We start from the raw sequence: 15,885 nt of genomic DNA, 5'->3' as shown, positions 1-15,885 counted from the left end.
GTGTCCATGGGTTATGCATATCTTCTATACTAATAGAAGGGTAATATGCTAATTAGACCAGACATCTTCTGGACAACCTTCTGGATGTCCTTTCAGACAAAACCATGGTGGCAGAGTTGAGGCAGAGGCGATCAGGCTGGCAGGGGAGAGCAGTTAGGGGGATCAGGCTGGCAGGGGAGATCAGTTAGGGGAGGCCAGCCAGCAGGAGAGAGTAGTTAGGGGAACCAGCATGGCAGAGGATAGCAGTTAGTGGGATAAGGCCTAAACCTACAGTCTGACATCCCTCAACAGGTCCCAGATTGGAGAGGGTGCAGGCCAGGCTGAGGGGCCCCCACCTTGTGCATGAATTTTGTGCACGGAGCTTCTAGTACGGTTAGGTTTGAATTCCTTTATAATCACAGAAATATTGGGACTATCATAACCCAAAATGCTATTCATACCTCTGTTTGTGTGGCAAAAATGTATTCTAAATTTCAAAAACTGGCATATCAACTCATGAAATTTAACTTGTCTGTGTGTGTTGTACTAGTACGTGTGTTTTTGTGAGTGTCTGTGTAAATTAGGGGGCTCCCTGAAAGATCAGTAGGTGCACTTACCATGTTTTGGTTTTAGGGGAAGAAATTGCTCTACTTTTGCATCGTTTTTAAGGGTTATAATCTTAGGTTAGCATATTTAAATATTACAATTCTCATATCTTTTAAATGAATTCAGAGGCTGATTGCAAGTTATTAATATAAAAATAGCCAACTTGTAATCACAAATAACAAATATTTAGCGCCTTGTAAGTTTAAAAAATAAATCTCTTCTAATATTTAGAAAATGGTCCAAATTATCTTTCCTTTCCCATGGGTCTATTAAGAACTTTGCCACTAGAGGGCTCTTAATACCATAATTTAGTTAATTTAAATGTGTAATAATAATAACACAATATTGTAGGTATACTGACTTCCCATTAAATACATTTTACAAATTTTTAGAAAACCCTAATTTAAGTATACCATATTTGTGATAAATATGTTTTTTTAATTTAATCAACTTTAGCAATATTTTAGTGATCCTATGGGAAATCCCTGATAGTATGTGGATCTTTGAACTTTTAAAGTTCAAGTTAAAAAAAAAATAGTCCTTGCCTTTAAGATACTGTTAAACAGGTATAATATTTACCATAAACACTAGTACATATTATATATTTAACGTTTATTCATAAAGGGATATATAAAAATATGAACATATATGTATATATAGAAAGCATTTACTAAGTACCTTCTATAAGGAATTCAATGTGATCATCATTTTTATTGAGCTAACAATCTGTGGAGGAGTAACAGTTAGTATATGTTCTGATATGTGAAATGAGAGAGATTGATTATGTGTGGGAGTTAAGATAAAGTATCCAAAAGAAAAAGCTGGAGTGAACAGATGGGAAGTCTTCTCTGTTGAGGTAGCATTAGAGCAAAATCTTCTGATAGGCAAGGAGGAGCTTCCATGTGAAGGGGAAGCCACTATTCTGGTCGGAGGGAAAAGTGTGGAGCCGGGAAATAGCTGTAGAAATTTGGGGACTTCTAGGCTTCATCACGGACAGATTAAAACTCCGAGACTAGCCCAGGTGGAAAGCCTGGCATTAATTCAGCAGCATCCCCTTTCCACAAAGTCATTTCAGCAACCCGTTTTCATGCTCATGCCCTGGAGCTTAGTCTTATTCCTGGACCTTGTTCTTATTTTTTTACTTGCTCAATAAATGCCTAGCTCTCTATCCTAGGCGCTACTCTGGTCCTCAGGGGACAGCGGTGAAAGGGCAAATGAGATTTCTGCTCTCACGATGTGCATACAAGTCAGGAAAAACCAATAGCAAATAAAAACTGGACAATAGGAGGCAGTCATAAATGCCGTGCAGGGCACAGAACTAAGCAGGAGTATGCAATAGGGAGTTAGTAGATTGGGTAGTTAGTGAGGACTTGTATGGTGAGTTATTATTTAAGCTGAGACCCAAATAACCAGAAAGGATAAGCTCCATGATAATTAGGTTAAAATATTATAGTCTACAGTTACTGTAAAGGACCTAAGACAGAAATGAAAACCAGAAAAAAGGCCAGTGGATGGACAGATGGATGGTGGGTAAAGAAGGAAGTGGTATGCGATGATGTCAGAGAGGGAAGCAGAAGCCAAATGAAACAGTGAATGCAGGCCACAGTAACAAGTTCGGATTTTATTGTAAATGCATGGGAAACCATTAAAGCAGTGGTTCTCAACCTTTCTACTGCCGCAACCTTTTAATACAGTTTCTAACGTTGTGGTAACCGCCAACCATAAAATTATTTTTGTTGCTACTTCATAACTGTAATTTTGCTACTGTTAATGAATCATAATGTAAATATCTGTGTTTTCTGATAGCCTTAGGCTCTATAGCAGCGTTTCTCAACCTGTGGGTCATGGCATTAGAAAGGTTGAGAACCACTGCATTTGAGGGTTCTAAGTAGAAGAGTAGCATGATCTGATTTATGAAAGGTTATTCGGCTACTAAGCAGAGATTGAATTGTGAGGGGCCTGCATAGGGGAAGCACAGTATCTAGTGCTTGGGAGGCATGCGAGGTCAAGGTGGCTTGCACCCAGGTGATAGTAAGATGTGGAAAGGTGGATATGTTTGGGATTGGTTTTGGAGGCAAAAAATCCAGCTGAGTTTTTATTTTGGGAAACAAAGTAGATGGTGGTTTAATTTACTGGGATGGGTAGGAATGGGCTGAGATGGTTATGAGTAACAGTGTAAAAGAGTTTTGTTTTGATCGTGGCAAGTTTGGGACACACAAATGGAAATGTCAATCAGGTAAACAAATGTGAACCTGGAGTTCTGAGAGAAATCAGACACAGATGATGGCCCTGTGCAGACCCTGCACTTCTCCAGTTAAGCAGTGCAAGGGGTGTGAGGCCTAAAGAACCTCACTAGCATAGATTTCAGAACCCTGGCCTATAGATGGTATTCAAGCTATAGGATTGAATGAGATTTCAGCAAACTCAGGATAATTCTTAACTGTTACTCAAAATGAAGCAGTATGGTAACTTTTCAAAATTCATCTTTAATTCTGTATCAAAAGCCAGTTCAAACAATTTGTTCTGAAGCTCTGGTACAATTTAAATTATCTTTTGATGAAAAAAAAATGGATTTCAGATCAGCAAATTCCTTTGTATAGATCTTTTGATGGAATAAAATTCAAGACATTCTATCAAATTTGTCAAGTGTTCATTGCTGACATTTTGCAACGTGCAATATCGAGATCACCTACACCATTTCATATCAGTCACCTAGTATCTTTTCAGATCCTTGCATGATTTTTGTCATCTTTGATTAAAGTCTTTTATCTGTCTGGACTTTATTTTAGTGTAAACTGGAGAGAAAGAATATTAATTTCTTTGATTTAAAATCTTAGCCAACTATCTCAAAACACCATATCAACCTAGGCTTTTCCCACTGATCTGAAATGCCATATGCTAAGTTCCCAAGTGGATCCTAAGATCTATTTCTAGAATTTCTATTCTGTTTCCAGTGATCTTATTCATGATCCAAGTCACGTTTTCATATCAAATTCAAATTGCAAATAGACTAAAATAATTTCCATTTGACAATATCTGTGCATTTATCAAATTGCAGTGAAAAATACTTGGCTATTATTCCATGAAGCTCTTCTATATCATAAGCCAATTCCAGTATCTATTGAGCTTTGTGTCTTGGAAAGTTATACTTTAGCTACCTTCTCTGATTCATATTCTGTAAACATTTCCAGGCAAAGATTTTTAGAAAATGTTTATTTTTTAGTAGATTTATTAGAAACCTAAAACCGTATATAATAAAAGTATAATATGCAAAGTGACTTTAATGGTGGACTGACCAGTTGCTATGATGCACATTGACCACCAGGTGTCAGATGATCAACACAGGAGATGCCTCCTGGTGGTCAGTGTGCTCCCTCAGGGGGAGCTCTGCTCAGCCATAAGCTGAACTAATGGCTGTGAGTGCAGTGGCAGTAGCAGGAGCCTCTCCCATCTCCTTAGCAGTGCTAAGGATATCCAACTGCAGCTTAGGCCTAAGCTATCAGTCTAACATACCCCCGGGGCTCCTGGGCTGCCAGAGGGATGTCTGAGATGTCTGACTGCCAGCTTAGGCCCAATCACCCAGGGAGCGGCCTAAGCCAGTAGGTGGAAATTCCCCAGGGGTGAGAGCGCTCAGGCCAGGCTGAGGGATTCCCCTTACCCCAGCAAGTGCACAAATTTTCGTGCACCAGGCCTCTAGTACTTATATAAAAATAAAAGATTTATTATTAAAAAAAAAATTAAAGTTTATCCAGAAGAAAATAATACATGGAAAATAGCTAAATTTTATAAAAACAATTGTGGAAAGAGGACTTTTTATTACCAAATATAAAACATGATGATAATATAAATAAAAAAAACTATTTTTTTCAGCTCCAGTGCCAACAAACACAAGAAGCTTTATAACATACAAAACTATTGATAATTATATTGTCAACAAATGTGGTCTGGAGTTTGTTTGTTTGATCACGAATAAGTTCTGATGATACAGCGGCAATGACAGAAACACATTCTAGAGCAGTTCTTAAGATCGGTGAGCTGCACCAGAATGTAAATGGGCTCATTGCCTCCTTCATGAAGAAGTTCACTTCCCAAAAGCCAATTGAACTAAAGATGACATAAAATACTAAAATTTTTAATCACATATAGGCAATGTGTTAGCTACAAGATTATTCTCTCTATTATGTGTCAGTGTAGAAGCTGATAAATTCCTGTTGAATGTGGTTATCAAGAGGAAGGTTCTGTTAAGAAAGTCTAAATTCTTGGTCTTCCTACAAAGCAAGAAACATTTTGGTCTAAACTCTGAAGAACTTCCAACTCTTTGAAGATGTGAATTGGAAAGCCTGGCTTGCTTATTGGTCTTATATTTTTGGTATTTTAAATGATCACAATTCCTGTTAGAAAGAAATGCAACTGGCTTTTTAATGGCAGATAATATGAAAGGCCACCTGGATGTACCTAGACACCTTAAATCCAACATATCCACAATCGAATTCACTACTTCCTCCTCCCAACCCCCCCAACCCTGTCCTTACTCCTTTCTGGATAATTGGACCACCTCCACCTTGTAACCTAAGACAGAAACTTGAAAATCAGGTTTCGCCTGCTTTTTTTTTTTTTTTTTTTTTTTTTTTTTTAATACATTTTATTGATTTTTTACAGAGAGGAGGAGAGAGGGATAGAGAGCTAGAAACGTCGATGAGAGAGAAACATCGACCAGCTGCCTCTTGCACACCCCCTAACGGGGATGCGCCCGCAACCAATGTACATGCCCTTGACCGGAATCGAACCCAGGACCCTTCAGTCCGCAGACCTATGCTCTATCCACTGAGCCAAACCGGTTTTGGCTCGCCTGCTTCTTATATCCAATCACCATCCAAGTTATGTTGATTTTGCTTACTTATCATTGCATATATGCTTCTTATGGCCTTATCCTCTTACCTTGGATTCACCTCTTTTCACTGAGTAATCCAGCAAGTGGCTACCAGGAGTCAGATGACCAACGTAGGAGCTGCCCTCTGGTGGTCAGTGTGCTCCCACAGGCACACTGCATACCTTTACAAATGCAAATTTGTTCATCCAGGATACTTTTCTATCACAAGCCTTTTGTGGGCTTTCCTTTACCCATAGGAGAAATTCTCGTCTTGAGAGTGGCACCCAAAGCTCTCCATAAGCTGGCCCCTGCTTGCCTGTAGCTTCAGATCTTTACCCGCTCCTAGAATGCCTTACCCAACCATACCTGACTGCGTGGGGTGCTTGCAACCCTCTGTCTTGCTCCAGGCCTTTCTGCCTTTGCTCACACTTGGCATTATCTCCCACTGTTTTTTGTTTTGTTTTGTTTTGTTTTTTGATGACCTAATTATCTTTCAAGATTTAGTTCAAACGTCATCACCTTTGGGTATCATTTCTTATCTTCACCCACCCACAGAATTGACTGGTCTTCCTTTACATTCCTATTGTGCACCCCTCACTTTTTATTACACACCCACAAAACCATCCTATCTATTTGTTCATCTGCTTCCCTAGTAGACTGGAAGTTCCCTAAGTCAGATACCTTATGTGCTTTTCCCCCCCTTTATTCCTAGTACTTACCAATGCCTGCACAAATTGGGCACCCTGAAAATTCTTTGAGTGAATGAGTTAATAAGTGACAAGTTTCAGAGGCACACCGGTTGTCAGAGAATGTAATAATGTTGAAACCGGTCCAGAGAAAGATAAGGCCAACGCAGGGATGAGAGTAGGGAAAAGGAAAATTTACTGAGGTGATTGGTGATGGAGGCCTGGTGTGATTAGCTGGCTTTAAGCTTCTGACTAGAATTCTGATGTAAGGTTATGATGTTGCTATAGAAGTACAGGTGGTAGTTGAGATGAAACCAAGTTTACTGATATCGTTCAGTTTGCCAATATTAACATACACATCAAATTTTTATAACAGCACATTTATCTAGTGCTTTGCAGTATACAAAATTCTTTTCTTCTCTGTTATTCGACCCTCAGAGCAGTTATCTCCCGAAGCTTTAGTTTCCTTTTTGGCAAAATTAAGTTAACAACTATTTCTTAGGATTGTTTGCAAGATGTATTTATATGTGTGGCACACAGTTGAATACCAATACAGTGGGACCTGGGTTCTCAAACTTAATTTTTTCTGGAAGGCTGTTTGAAAATCGAATCATTTTTTTCCCCATTAGAAATCATGTAAATTGAATTAATCTGGTCCAGATTCCCAGATGATTCCATGTGTAATGCACTATATCACCTATAAATAAACACTTTAAAGGCAAAAAGCTCATGAAATCTAAATGAAACTTTAACAAAAAAGCAATGAAATATAAAATGAAAAATGACATATACACTAGAATTTTAATGTTGAGAGCAAAAAAAAAGCAAAAAATACAAACCTAAAATATTGACAGTATAATCTTATGAGATGTTAACAATATGAGAATTAGTGGTAAATCGACTCATACATTCTCTTTGTCACCTGAGAGACGCATGAATCTTTATTGATCATAAAGGTATCAGCATGAAAGAGTTGTCTAGTCCAGACCTGAAGTTTTGATGGATAACTGAGACATTTTTTTTCTTAGTTGAGAACTGAACTGTTTGAGATGGGAGATGTTCAACAATTGTGGTGTGACTGCATGTTGCTAGCGCCTAATGGATAAATGACTTGCTCAAGGTCACTAAGGTGACTTAGTGTCAGATTGAGATATACAGTCTATTCTAATCATATTGTCCTTCTATTGTAGTACTAGAGGCCCAATGCATGAAATTTTCTATTCATGCTTGGGGTGGGGGGATCCCTCAGCCTGGCCTGCACCTTCTCCAATCCAGGACCCCTCAGGAGATGTCTGATTGCTGGCAGTCAGACATCCTTCTCGCAATCTGGGACCACTGGCTCCTAACCACTTGCCTGCCTGTCTGCCTGATCACTCCTAACTGCCTGTCCCTGCTGGCCTGATTGCCCCCTAACTGGTCCCCTGATGGCCTGATCACTCCCAGTTGCCCTCCCCTGCCAACCGGCTCACCCCAACCACCTCTGCCTGCCAGCCTGATGGCCTTCTAACCACTCCCTTGCCAGCCTGATCACTCCCAACTGCCCTCCTCTGCCAGTCTGATCATCCCCTAACTGCTCCCCCCTGCTGGCCTGATTGCCCCCTAACTGCTCCCCCCTGCTGGCCTGATTGCCCCCTAATTGATCCCCCCTGCCAGCCTGATTGCCCCTAACTTCCTCTGCTCAGCCCCTGCCACAGTGGCTTTGTCTAAAAGGATGTTCGTCCATAGATGTCAGATCTAATTAGCATATTACCCTTTTATTAGTATAGATTCCTTTTACTATCCTCAAGTATAATGGGATTTTCTATATACTTAGTACACAGCATCTTTCACTTCCTTGACAGGCTTACCAAAAAGTGGCTTTGTAATTACTCTGTCAGACAGCTGATTGCCCAAATAAGCAAAATCTATAACATATGGTTTCAGCTGATTGCCCAAATAAGCAAAATCTATAACATATGGTTTAAACCAGCAGTTAGACATCCCCTGAGGGGTCCCAGATTGGAGAGGGGGCAAGGCAGGCTGAGGGACCATTCCCCACCTTGGCAAAACCCCAAATGCAAATGTAAATAATATTTTTATAGCTTGCATTGCTTCCTAGGGTCTCTGTTTTATACAGGACAGTGTTCAGCAGAGAATCTGAGCAGGCTGGCTCCTGCTTCCATGAAGATGTGTGGAGATGTGCTCACATTTTGGTTGACTTTTAAACTATGTTCTTTTAAGTCAAGTTTTATGCCAGAGCAAGTGTCAGTTTGGGGCCTTAGAATTAAGGTAACAAGTGTTCGCAGTGGGGACTGAAACAGAGGAGAATGGATTTGCACTGAAGAAGACACTGACAATCACACCCATCCATCCTTGTGTTTTCTTTTAGAGTTTTGCTGAGGAAGAACCTGAAAGCACAAAACAAGAACCGGAAATAAAAGTATTAAATGAAACAGGTATTCTTCTCACTTACATTTTTAACTTTATTGGGATTTTCCTGCTTACAAAAGAAAGGCAGGATCATTGTAAATTCAGATATTGCAGAAATATATTTAAAGTGAAAATTCTTTACAATCCCTCTTCTGAACTAACCAATATTAACAATTCCTTTTATTTGTGCTTGCTTCCTTCTCTCTCTCTCTCTCTCTCTCTCTCTCTCTCTCTCTCTCTCTCTCTCTCTCTCAATTAAAAAATAGTTTTATTGATATCAGCAAGGAAGGGAGAGGGAAAGAGAGATAGAAACATCAATGATGAAAATCATTGATCATCTGCCTCTTGTACACCCCCTACTGGGGGTCAAGCCTGCAACCCCAGCACATGCCCTTGACCAGAATCAAACTTGGAACCTTTCAATGGGGTAACCAGGCTGGAAGAGTGGGCAGTTAGGGGCAACCAGGCTGGCAGGGGGGCAGTAAGGAGTGACTAGGCCAGCGAGTGGGACAGTTAGGGGTTACCAGGCCAGCAGAGGGTGATAGTTGGGGGTGACCAGGCCAGTGGGAGAAGCATTAAAGGGTACCAGGCCAGTGGGAAGGAGGGCACTAAGGTGTGACCAGGCGAGTAGGGGGGGCAGTTAGGGGCAATCAGGGGGGCAGTTCAGCAGAGGGGTATTATTGGGGGCGACCAGGCTGGCAGGGGGCGCAAAAGAGGGTGACAAGGCTGGCAGTGGGGGGGCAGTTAGGGGAAATCAGGCCAGCAGCCAGAGGCAGTTAGGGATGATCAGGCTGGTGAGGGGCGGGAGTGGGGGGCAGTTAGGGGCAGGCAGGTGAGCAGTTAGGAGCCAGTGGTCCCCGATTATGAGAGGGATATCCAACTGCTGGTTTTAATTGGCACTTAGACATCCTCTAAGGGGGTCCCAGGTTGGAGAGGGGGCAGGCCAGGCTAAGGGACCACCCTCCCCCATGCATGAATTTCGTCCCTTAGCCTGGCCACTAGTATATACATAGAACAAAATACAGATGCTACTTAAATGAGTAATATTTAACATTATTCTAAGTCAGACCTCATTGGTGACCCTATCTTTTTTAGTAGCTCTATAGTTCCACCCAATAATGGGACATTATTTAAATCTTTATTGATTAACAAATAGTAAGGTTATTTCTAATATTTTAACATTGTAAACAATGTTGCAATGAACATTCACAAGTATTCATATACACTCAGATTTCTCAACACCTTTGTATTCAATCTTATCCTGGCAAATAGCAATTGGATATACTTTAAAAGTGTCAAAATGATAGTGATGCATCATTTGCAATCTTTTAGCTTGATATTTTTGTACATTTTTTCCATTAACTTTATCATTATGCTGGCTCTCTCAGGAACTTCTAAAGAATCTATTTTCTATATATTTCTTAGCATATTTTTAATAACAGTCTTCTTTTCTATTTCCTTACTTTTTTCAACACACTTTTATTTCTGCAGTTACCTAAGTTTATATTTTGTAATTTTCTATAACCTTTATGAGATAATTTTCTTATTAAAAATGATATTACAGTCAATTATAGCCTCTATCGCAATACCAAGGTTTTCTACATGATGATACCCAATTAATCCTATCTAATAAAAGAGTAATATGCAAATTGACTGTCATTCCAACACACAAGATGGCTGCCCCCATGTGGACACAAGATGGCTGCCACAAGATGGCCAGCAGGGGAGGGCAGTTGGAAGGAACCAGGTCTGCAAGTGAGGGCAGTTGTAGGCAATCGGGCCAGCAGGGGAGGGGCCAGGCCTGCAAGGGAAGGCAGTTGGGGGTGATCAAGTCTGCAGGGGAGAGCAGTTAGGGGTGACCAGGCCTGCAGGGGGAGGGCAGTTAGGCATCAATCATGCTGTCAGGGGAGTGGTTAGGGGGTGATCAGGCTGGCAGGAAGAAGTAGTTAGGGGCAATCAGGAAGGCAGGCAGGTGATTTGTTGAGAGCCAGCAATTCTGGATTGTGAGAGGGATGTCCGACTGCACGTTTAGTCGGACATCCCTCCAGGGGTCCCACATTGGAGAGAGTCCAGGCTGGGCTGAGGGACATCCTCCACCCCCCATGCACAAATTTTGTGCACCGGGCCTCTAGTATATCATAAATGTCTAAAATTGGACACAGTATTCTTTTTTACTTTCTTTTCAGGTAAATGGGTTATTAATTAGACACAATTGAAAATTAATTAAAATCTACATTTTAATGAATATACACAAGTAAAAAAATGAAATTGCTAAACTGGATTTCCTTTGAGTATTTCCTTTAATTTTCAGTGCCTGATATCCATGGGTTAAATTCAATGCCATCTCAGTGTGCTTCCTCTTATGAGAGGAAAATTGTAGTGATATATAAATAAGGCTAACAGTTCCTGAGTTTTTACCAGGTCAGACAACAGTTCTGAACTCTTTACATGTATGAACTCATACAACCCCCAAATACTATGATAGGTACTACTATATACCCATTTTTTAGAAGAAGGAACTAAGATGTTAATTAGCATATACTGCACAAGGGTGAGTCCTGTAAATGGTCTGATTTCCCTGTCTTATTCATTTCACTGTGTTGAAAGAATTTTAGTGAAAGGCAGGAATGTCCCAGTGATATGTGACTTCAGATATTCCCCTGTTTGTAAATGAGCATTATGAAATCATAGTATTTCCCCATAAAATTTCTGAATATGAAGATTATCTGATCCAGTTTCTTCATTTTCAAGCCTCCATCCATGTTTTTCTATGAGCTGGACCTATTTTTGTTGGGGAAAAAAATTAGCTTTAATTTTATAGATGCACCAAAATTAATTTTTTTAATGATTTTGCTTGCCCCCAGATATTTAGCACCATAAGGTCCAATATTAAGACATTACTTAAGCAGTTATCAAATTTTGTGTTAAACCATTTTTTTTTATCTTTTATAATAAAAGGTAGCAGAATATGCTGCCCCCAAATATACCACTTTGGCATAAGGATTATTTTGAGCTGGAAGCAACTGAAAAGCTATCGATGTAAGAAAAGTTTCCTACCCCTCTGCTATTTGCTTAAAAGTAGGATATAAATTTTTAAGTATCGCTTCTTTCCTCACGACTAGGAAGGACAAAACTTAGGGTGTAACGTTGTCTCTGAGAACTATCAGGAGAGGGCACCAGAGGAATCTACAAAACTAACTATAACCTAGCCTTTATCTCTACCTCAGAAACATTCAGCTGCTTTTCTTTGTCCTGTCATTTTCCCACAACTTTTCTGTTCTTTGTTGAAAATGCTGTGTAAGCTGGAGTTCTACGCCACCTCTTTGAATTACTCTGCTTCTCCCTGGGGATATCCCATGTATACATGAGGCACCCCTGTTAACTTCTGTTTTCCTCTTATTAATATTTTACTTTGGACGTCTCAGCCAAGAACTCACTAGGGTAGAGGGAAAATTATTTACCCTTCCCTAAGATCTATTTTTAAAGTTTTTCTGTTAATAACATGTGCTTATTGTATACAAAATTCTGAAATGTGTGCATATAAAACATGAAGTAGTCCTCCCCTGCATCCTAACCATTACACAGGCCCATTTCCACTCCAGTGGTCAGCTTTTTGAATAGTTCTGAGTTAATCCCTTTTTGAAGTGTTAGTAGCTAAGTAAAGACTTCCTGTGCCAGTGCTAGATATTGTTTCCCTCCTAAAAGTATACAAAAATGTTATGATCTATTTAGAAATGCAATTAATCTGATTAATTTTAGCACAGCTGGCGCTGCTAGAGAATGCTCCGGAGAGGCTACGTAAATTTGAAGAGGATGAGCTTGACATATGCCAATTCACAACTCTGGGTGGAGTGTACCACTTGGATATTCTGGAGCTTCCCCCACAGTGTAAACCTATGAAGGGCTGGATGATAATGGAAGTAGGTTGATTCTTAAAACTTACAAGTAAAATAATTTCTCACACTTTTATTTTATATCAACGGCTCTAACACATAATGAATTTTAACTCTATTAAGCAAGCACGAAAGAAAATGTAATTTTATAAAGTTTGAATCAGTATTAATGAGAAGGAATCTAAAATAATAATGGATTTTAGTCCAGCTGGTGTGGCTCACTGGTTGAGCACTGACTCATGAATAGGAGGTCATGGTTCGATTCCCGATCAGGGCGGTCAGGGCACACACCCAGACTGCGGGCTCGATCCCCAGTAGGGGTTGTGTAGGAGTCAGCCCATTGATGAAGTTTCTTTCTCATCAGTGATTCTATCTCTCTATTCTTCTTCCTTTCTCCCTAAAAATCAATAAAAACAAAACATAAGATAATATGGATTTTAAAACTAGAAATCATGCATGTTAATTGTAAACCCGTAGCATTGTGTTTACACTAGAGCACATGTGTCAAACACAAGACCCGCGGGCCAAATCTGTCCCGCCAGGCCTTGCAATGTGGCCCGCACCGCGCTGTCATCACTGCACTCCGCTGCGTTTCCATCACAATGACAGTTTATGACTGTTCAGTAAACCATTCGGCCCTCGATTTAGGCTGGATTTTAGATTTTGGCCCCTTCTCTGATTGAGTTCGACACCCCTACTCTAGAGGCCCAGCACAGGAAATAGTGTGGGTAGGGTCCTAGGGCCTAGTTTCCTGCGATCAGGGCCATCTTCTGCCCGTTTGCCAGTCCCCAGGCCGAATGCTGTCTCTGCTGCGGGGCTGTCAGGCCGTTGGGATCACCAGCTCATCCCCGGCTGCTCAGAGGCTCAGGCCTGCGGGAAAGCAGGTGATGGTGACTTCACCTCCATGTGCGTGCGCCAGGCGGGCCACTGATGGAACACGTTGCTCACGCAGGGCCGCTCAAGCGGGGCACCATTGCCGCTGCTGCAGCTTGAGGCACTGATGGAAGCAGTGGGGCGTGCCCATGACCTACCCGCCTCGGTGTGAGTTGCCCTAAGCAGGCAGCGTTTTCCATCAGTGGCCGGCCCATCGCACACACGTGGAGGTGAAGTCACTGGCACCTGCTTTTCCGCAGCCCTGAGCCCCCCGAGCACCCGGGGATGAGCTGGTGATGCCAATGGCCTGACAGCCAGCCTGGTCCTCCCACTACCCACCCTGATTGCCCCGTTCACCATCGCTGATCCATGGGAGCCTGCTGGCCAGAGGCAGGGACCAAGAGGTCAGCTGTTCAGCTGCTTGCCAGTCCCCAGTCCCACCCCACCCTGCTCGTGAGCTGAGGGCGGGAGGGACTGAGAGGTGCTCCATGCCACCTCAGGGTGACCAGTGGTTTGGTCCTCACGGACACTGGCTTTCTATATGTATAGATTGTGCCAATTTGACCTTAATAATGAGAGTCTGTTTCAGAGGCTGGAAAACTGTTTCTGTAAAGGGACAAATGGTAAATGTTTTCAGCCTTGTGGCTATCCTGGCTCTGTTGCAACTCCTCAGATCTACCATTGTGATGCTAAAACAGCCAGATGTACAGAACTGGGCATGTGGTTATGCTCCAGTTTAAGCTTTATTTACAAACACTGATGGTGGGCCAGGCTTTCTAGGGACCATTATTTGTGGATTCTGGTCTAGATAAGTGGTTCCCTACATGTGGTCCCTGGACGGGAAGCATCAGCACCGTCCAGCTTCATCTGGGAATTTGCTAGATATGCAGATTTATGGGCCCCACCACAGTCTTGCTGAATCAGAAATTCTGGAGGCGAGACCCAGCAGTCTGTATTGTAGCAAAACACAACTAAAGCACTGTTCTGGATCCTTGCTATAAAAAATGTGGTCCATCAGTCAGCAGCATCAACATCTGGGAACTTGTTATAAAGGCATAATTTGGGGCTTCACCTCAGATCTCCTGAAGCTACATTTTAATAAGACCCTCAGGTGATTCATGTGCACATCAAAGTTGTGAAGCAGCCAAAACCGGTTTGGCTCAGTGGATAGAGCGTAGGCCTGCAGACTGAAAGGTCCCAGGTTCGATTCCAGTCAAGGGCATGTACCTTGGTTGAGGGCACATCCCTGTAGGGGGTGAGCAGGAGGCAGCTGGTCGATGATTCTCTCCCATCGATGTTTCTAGCTTTCTATCCCTCTCCTATCTGTAAAAAAAATCAATAATATACATATATATATATATATTTTTTTTTAAGTTGAGAAGCACAGATACTGGTGATACCAGTGCTCTCCCAAACTAATTTTCATGCAGGACCACATTTGGAGTAGTAAGGACCGCACTTGGAGTAATAAGACCTGTAGCAGCTGTTAGATCATCTATCGAGGCCTTTCTCCCTCTTGGTTTAGTAGGTAGTAGCATTTGCACTAGGACTGACTTGGTTTCACGTTACCTCACTGGCTTGTGTCCCAAATATACCCAATTCTGTTGTAATAGCTCTTGCTGCCCTGCTGTCCTTCTTTCCTCTTTTCCTCTCTGCCTCCTCTAACACATCATATACATAGATTGCCCGGCACCTCTCACTACATTGTAGGTTGTTGGTGCGTTCTTGCATTAGAGCAGTATTTCTCAATTTTTTTTTTCCATATCACCACTCTTGTAAACATTTTTTCCTAATCATCCCCCTCCAAGGACTTTTAATACCGTAGATAGACTATCTGTGTGTGTGCTGTATGCATATCTGTGCTTTATACATAAAAGAGAAAGATTTTTTTTCATGTTCCCCCCAAACTAATTTTCACCCTAATGGGGATAATATTGTCATTTCTTTCCCCTTCTCCCCACAAATGAGAATGCTTTTATTAGAGCACACCTGGGGGAGATAATCTGGTCGATAGCCACTTTGAAGTATCTATTTGAGTCAACCTTCCCTATTTCAGGGACACTAGAAGGATAGTGGGGAGTTCAAAACAGACATTCTTATCCATAGGAAGGTCTCAGCCTGATGTGGGGTTTTCAGGATTCACCCAAAGATCTTTGTGAGAATGTCCTGAGACCACCAGTCTGTGCTCTCCATTTGAGCACAGAGTATCCTGCCTCACACCTGTTTTCCTCTCCTGCAACAAAGAGGCCTTCCTACTTTTTTTTTCCAGGAATCTTTTTTTAAAATATATTTGTTTGATTTTTAGAGAGATGCTAGTAAGAAGGGGGAAGGAGGAGAGCACAAGAAACATCTATTGGGTCTCTCCTGTACGCACCCCATCTGGGGATCGAACTCCCAACCTGGTGTGTGTCCTGACCAGAATCAAACCAGAGACCTTTGGGTACACAGGAAAGACACTCTACCAACTAAGCTACACAAGACAGGTTTTTTCGGTTTTGTTTTCAAGTATCTTTTTAATAATCTCTCCCTCCTCTACAATTAAAATATATATATATATATATATACACAC

The 15,885-nt window shown here is 41.5% G+C and overlaps 1 protein-coding gene across 1 annotated transcript in view; it reads left to right on the top strand.

Moving 5' to 3' along the window:
• DNAI7 (dynein axonemal intermediate chain 7) overlaps window positions 1–15,885 on the top strand; it is a 39,720-nt gene that overhangs the window by 16,542 nt on the left and 7,293 nt on the right. Inside the window, exons 8-9 of the mRNA XM_036459217.2 lie at window positions 8,510–8,576; window positions 12,310–12,470. Of these exons, the coding sequence (XP_036315110.1) occupies window positions 8,510–8,576; window positions 12,310–12,470 (228 nt within the window). The remainder of the gene's footprint in view (window positions 1–8,509; window positions 8,577–12,309; window positions 12,471–15,885) is intronic.

Source organism: Pipistrellus kuhlii, unplaced genomic scaffold (genome assembly GCF_014108245.1).
Source record: "Pipistrellus kuhlii isolate mPipKuh1 unplaced genomic scaffold, mPipKuh1.p scaffold_m20_p_3, whole genome shotgun sequence".
Taxonomy (NCBI): domain Eukaryota; kingdom Metazoa; phylum Chordata; class Mammalia; order Chiroptera; family Vespertilionidae; genus Pipistrellus; species Pipistrellus kuhlii.
The sequence above is the reverse complement of the archived record's forward strand: the minus strand, read 5'-3'. Positions and strand labels throughout refer to the sequence as shown.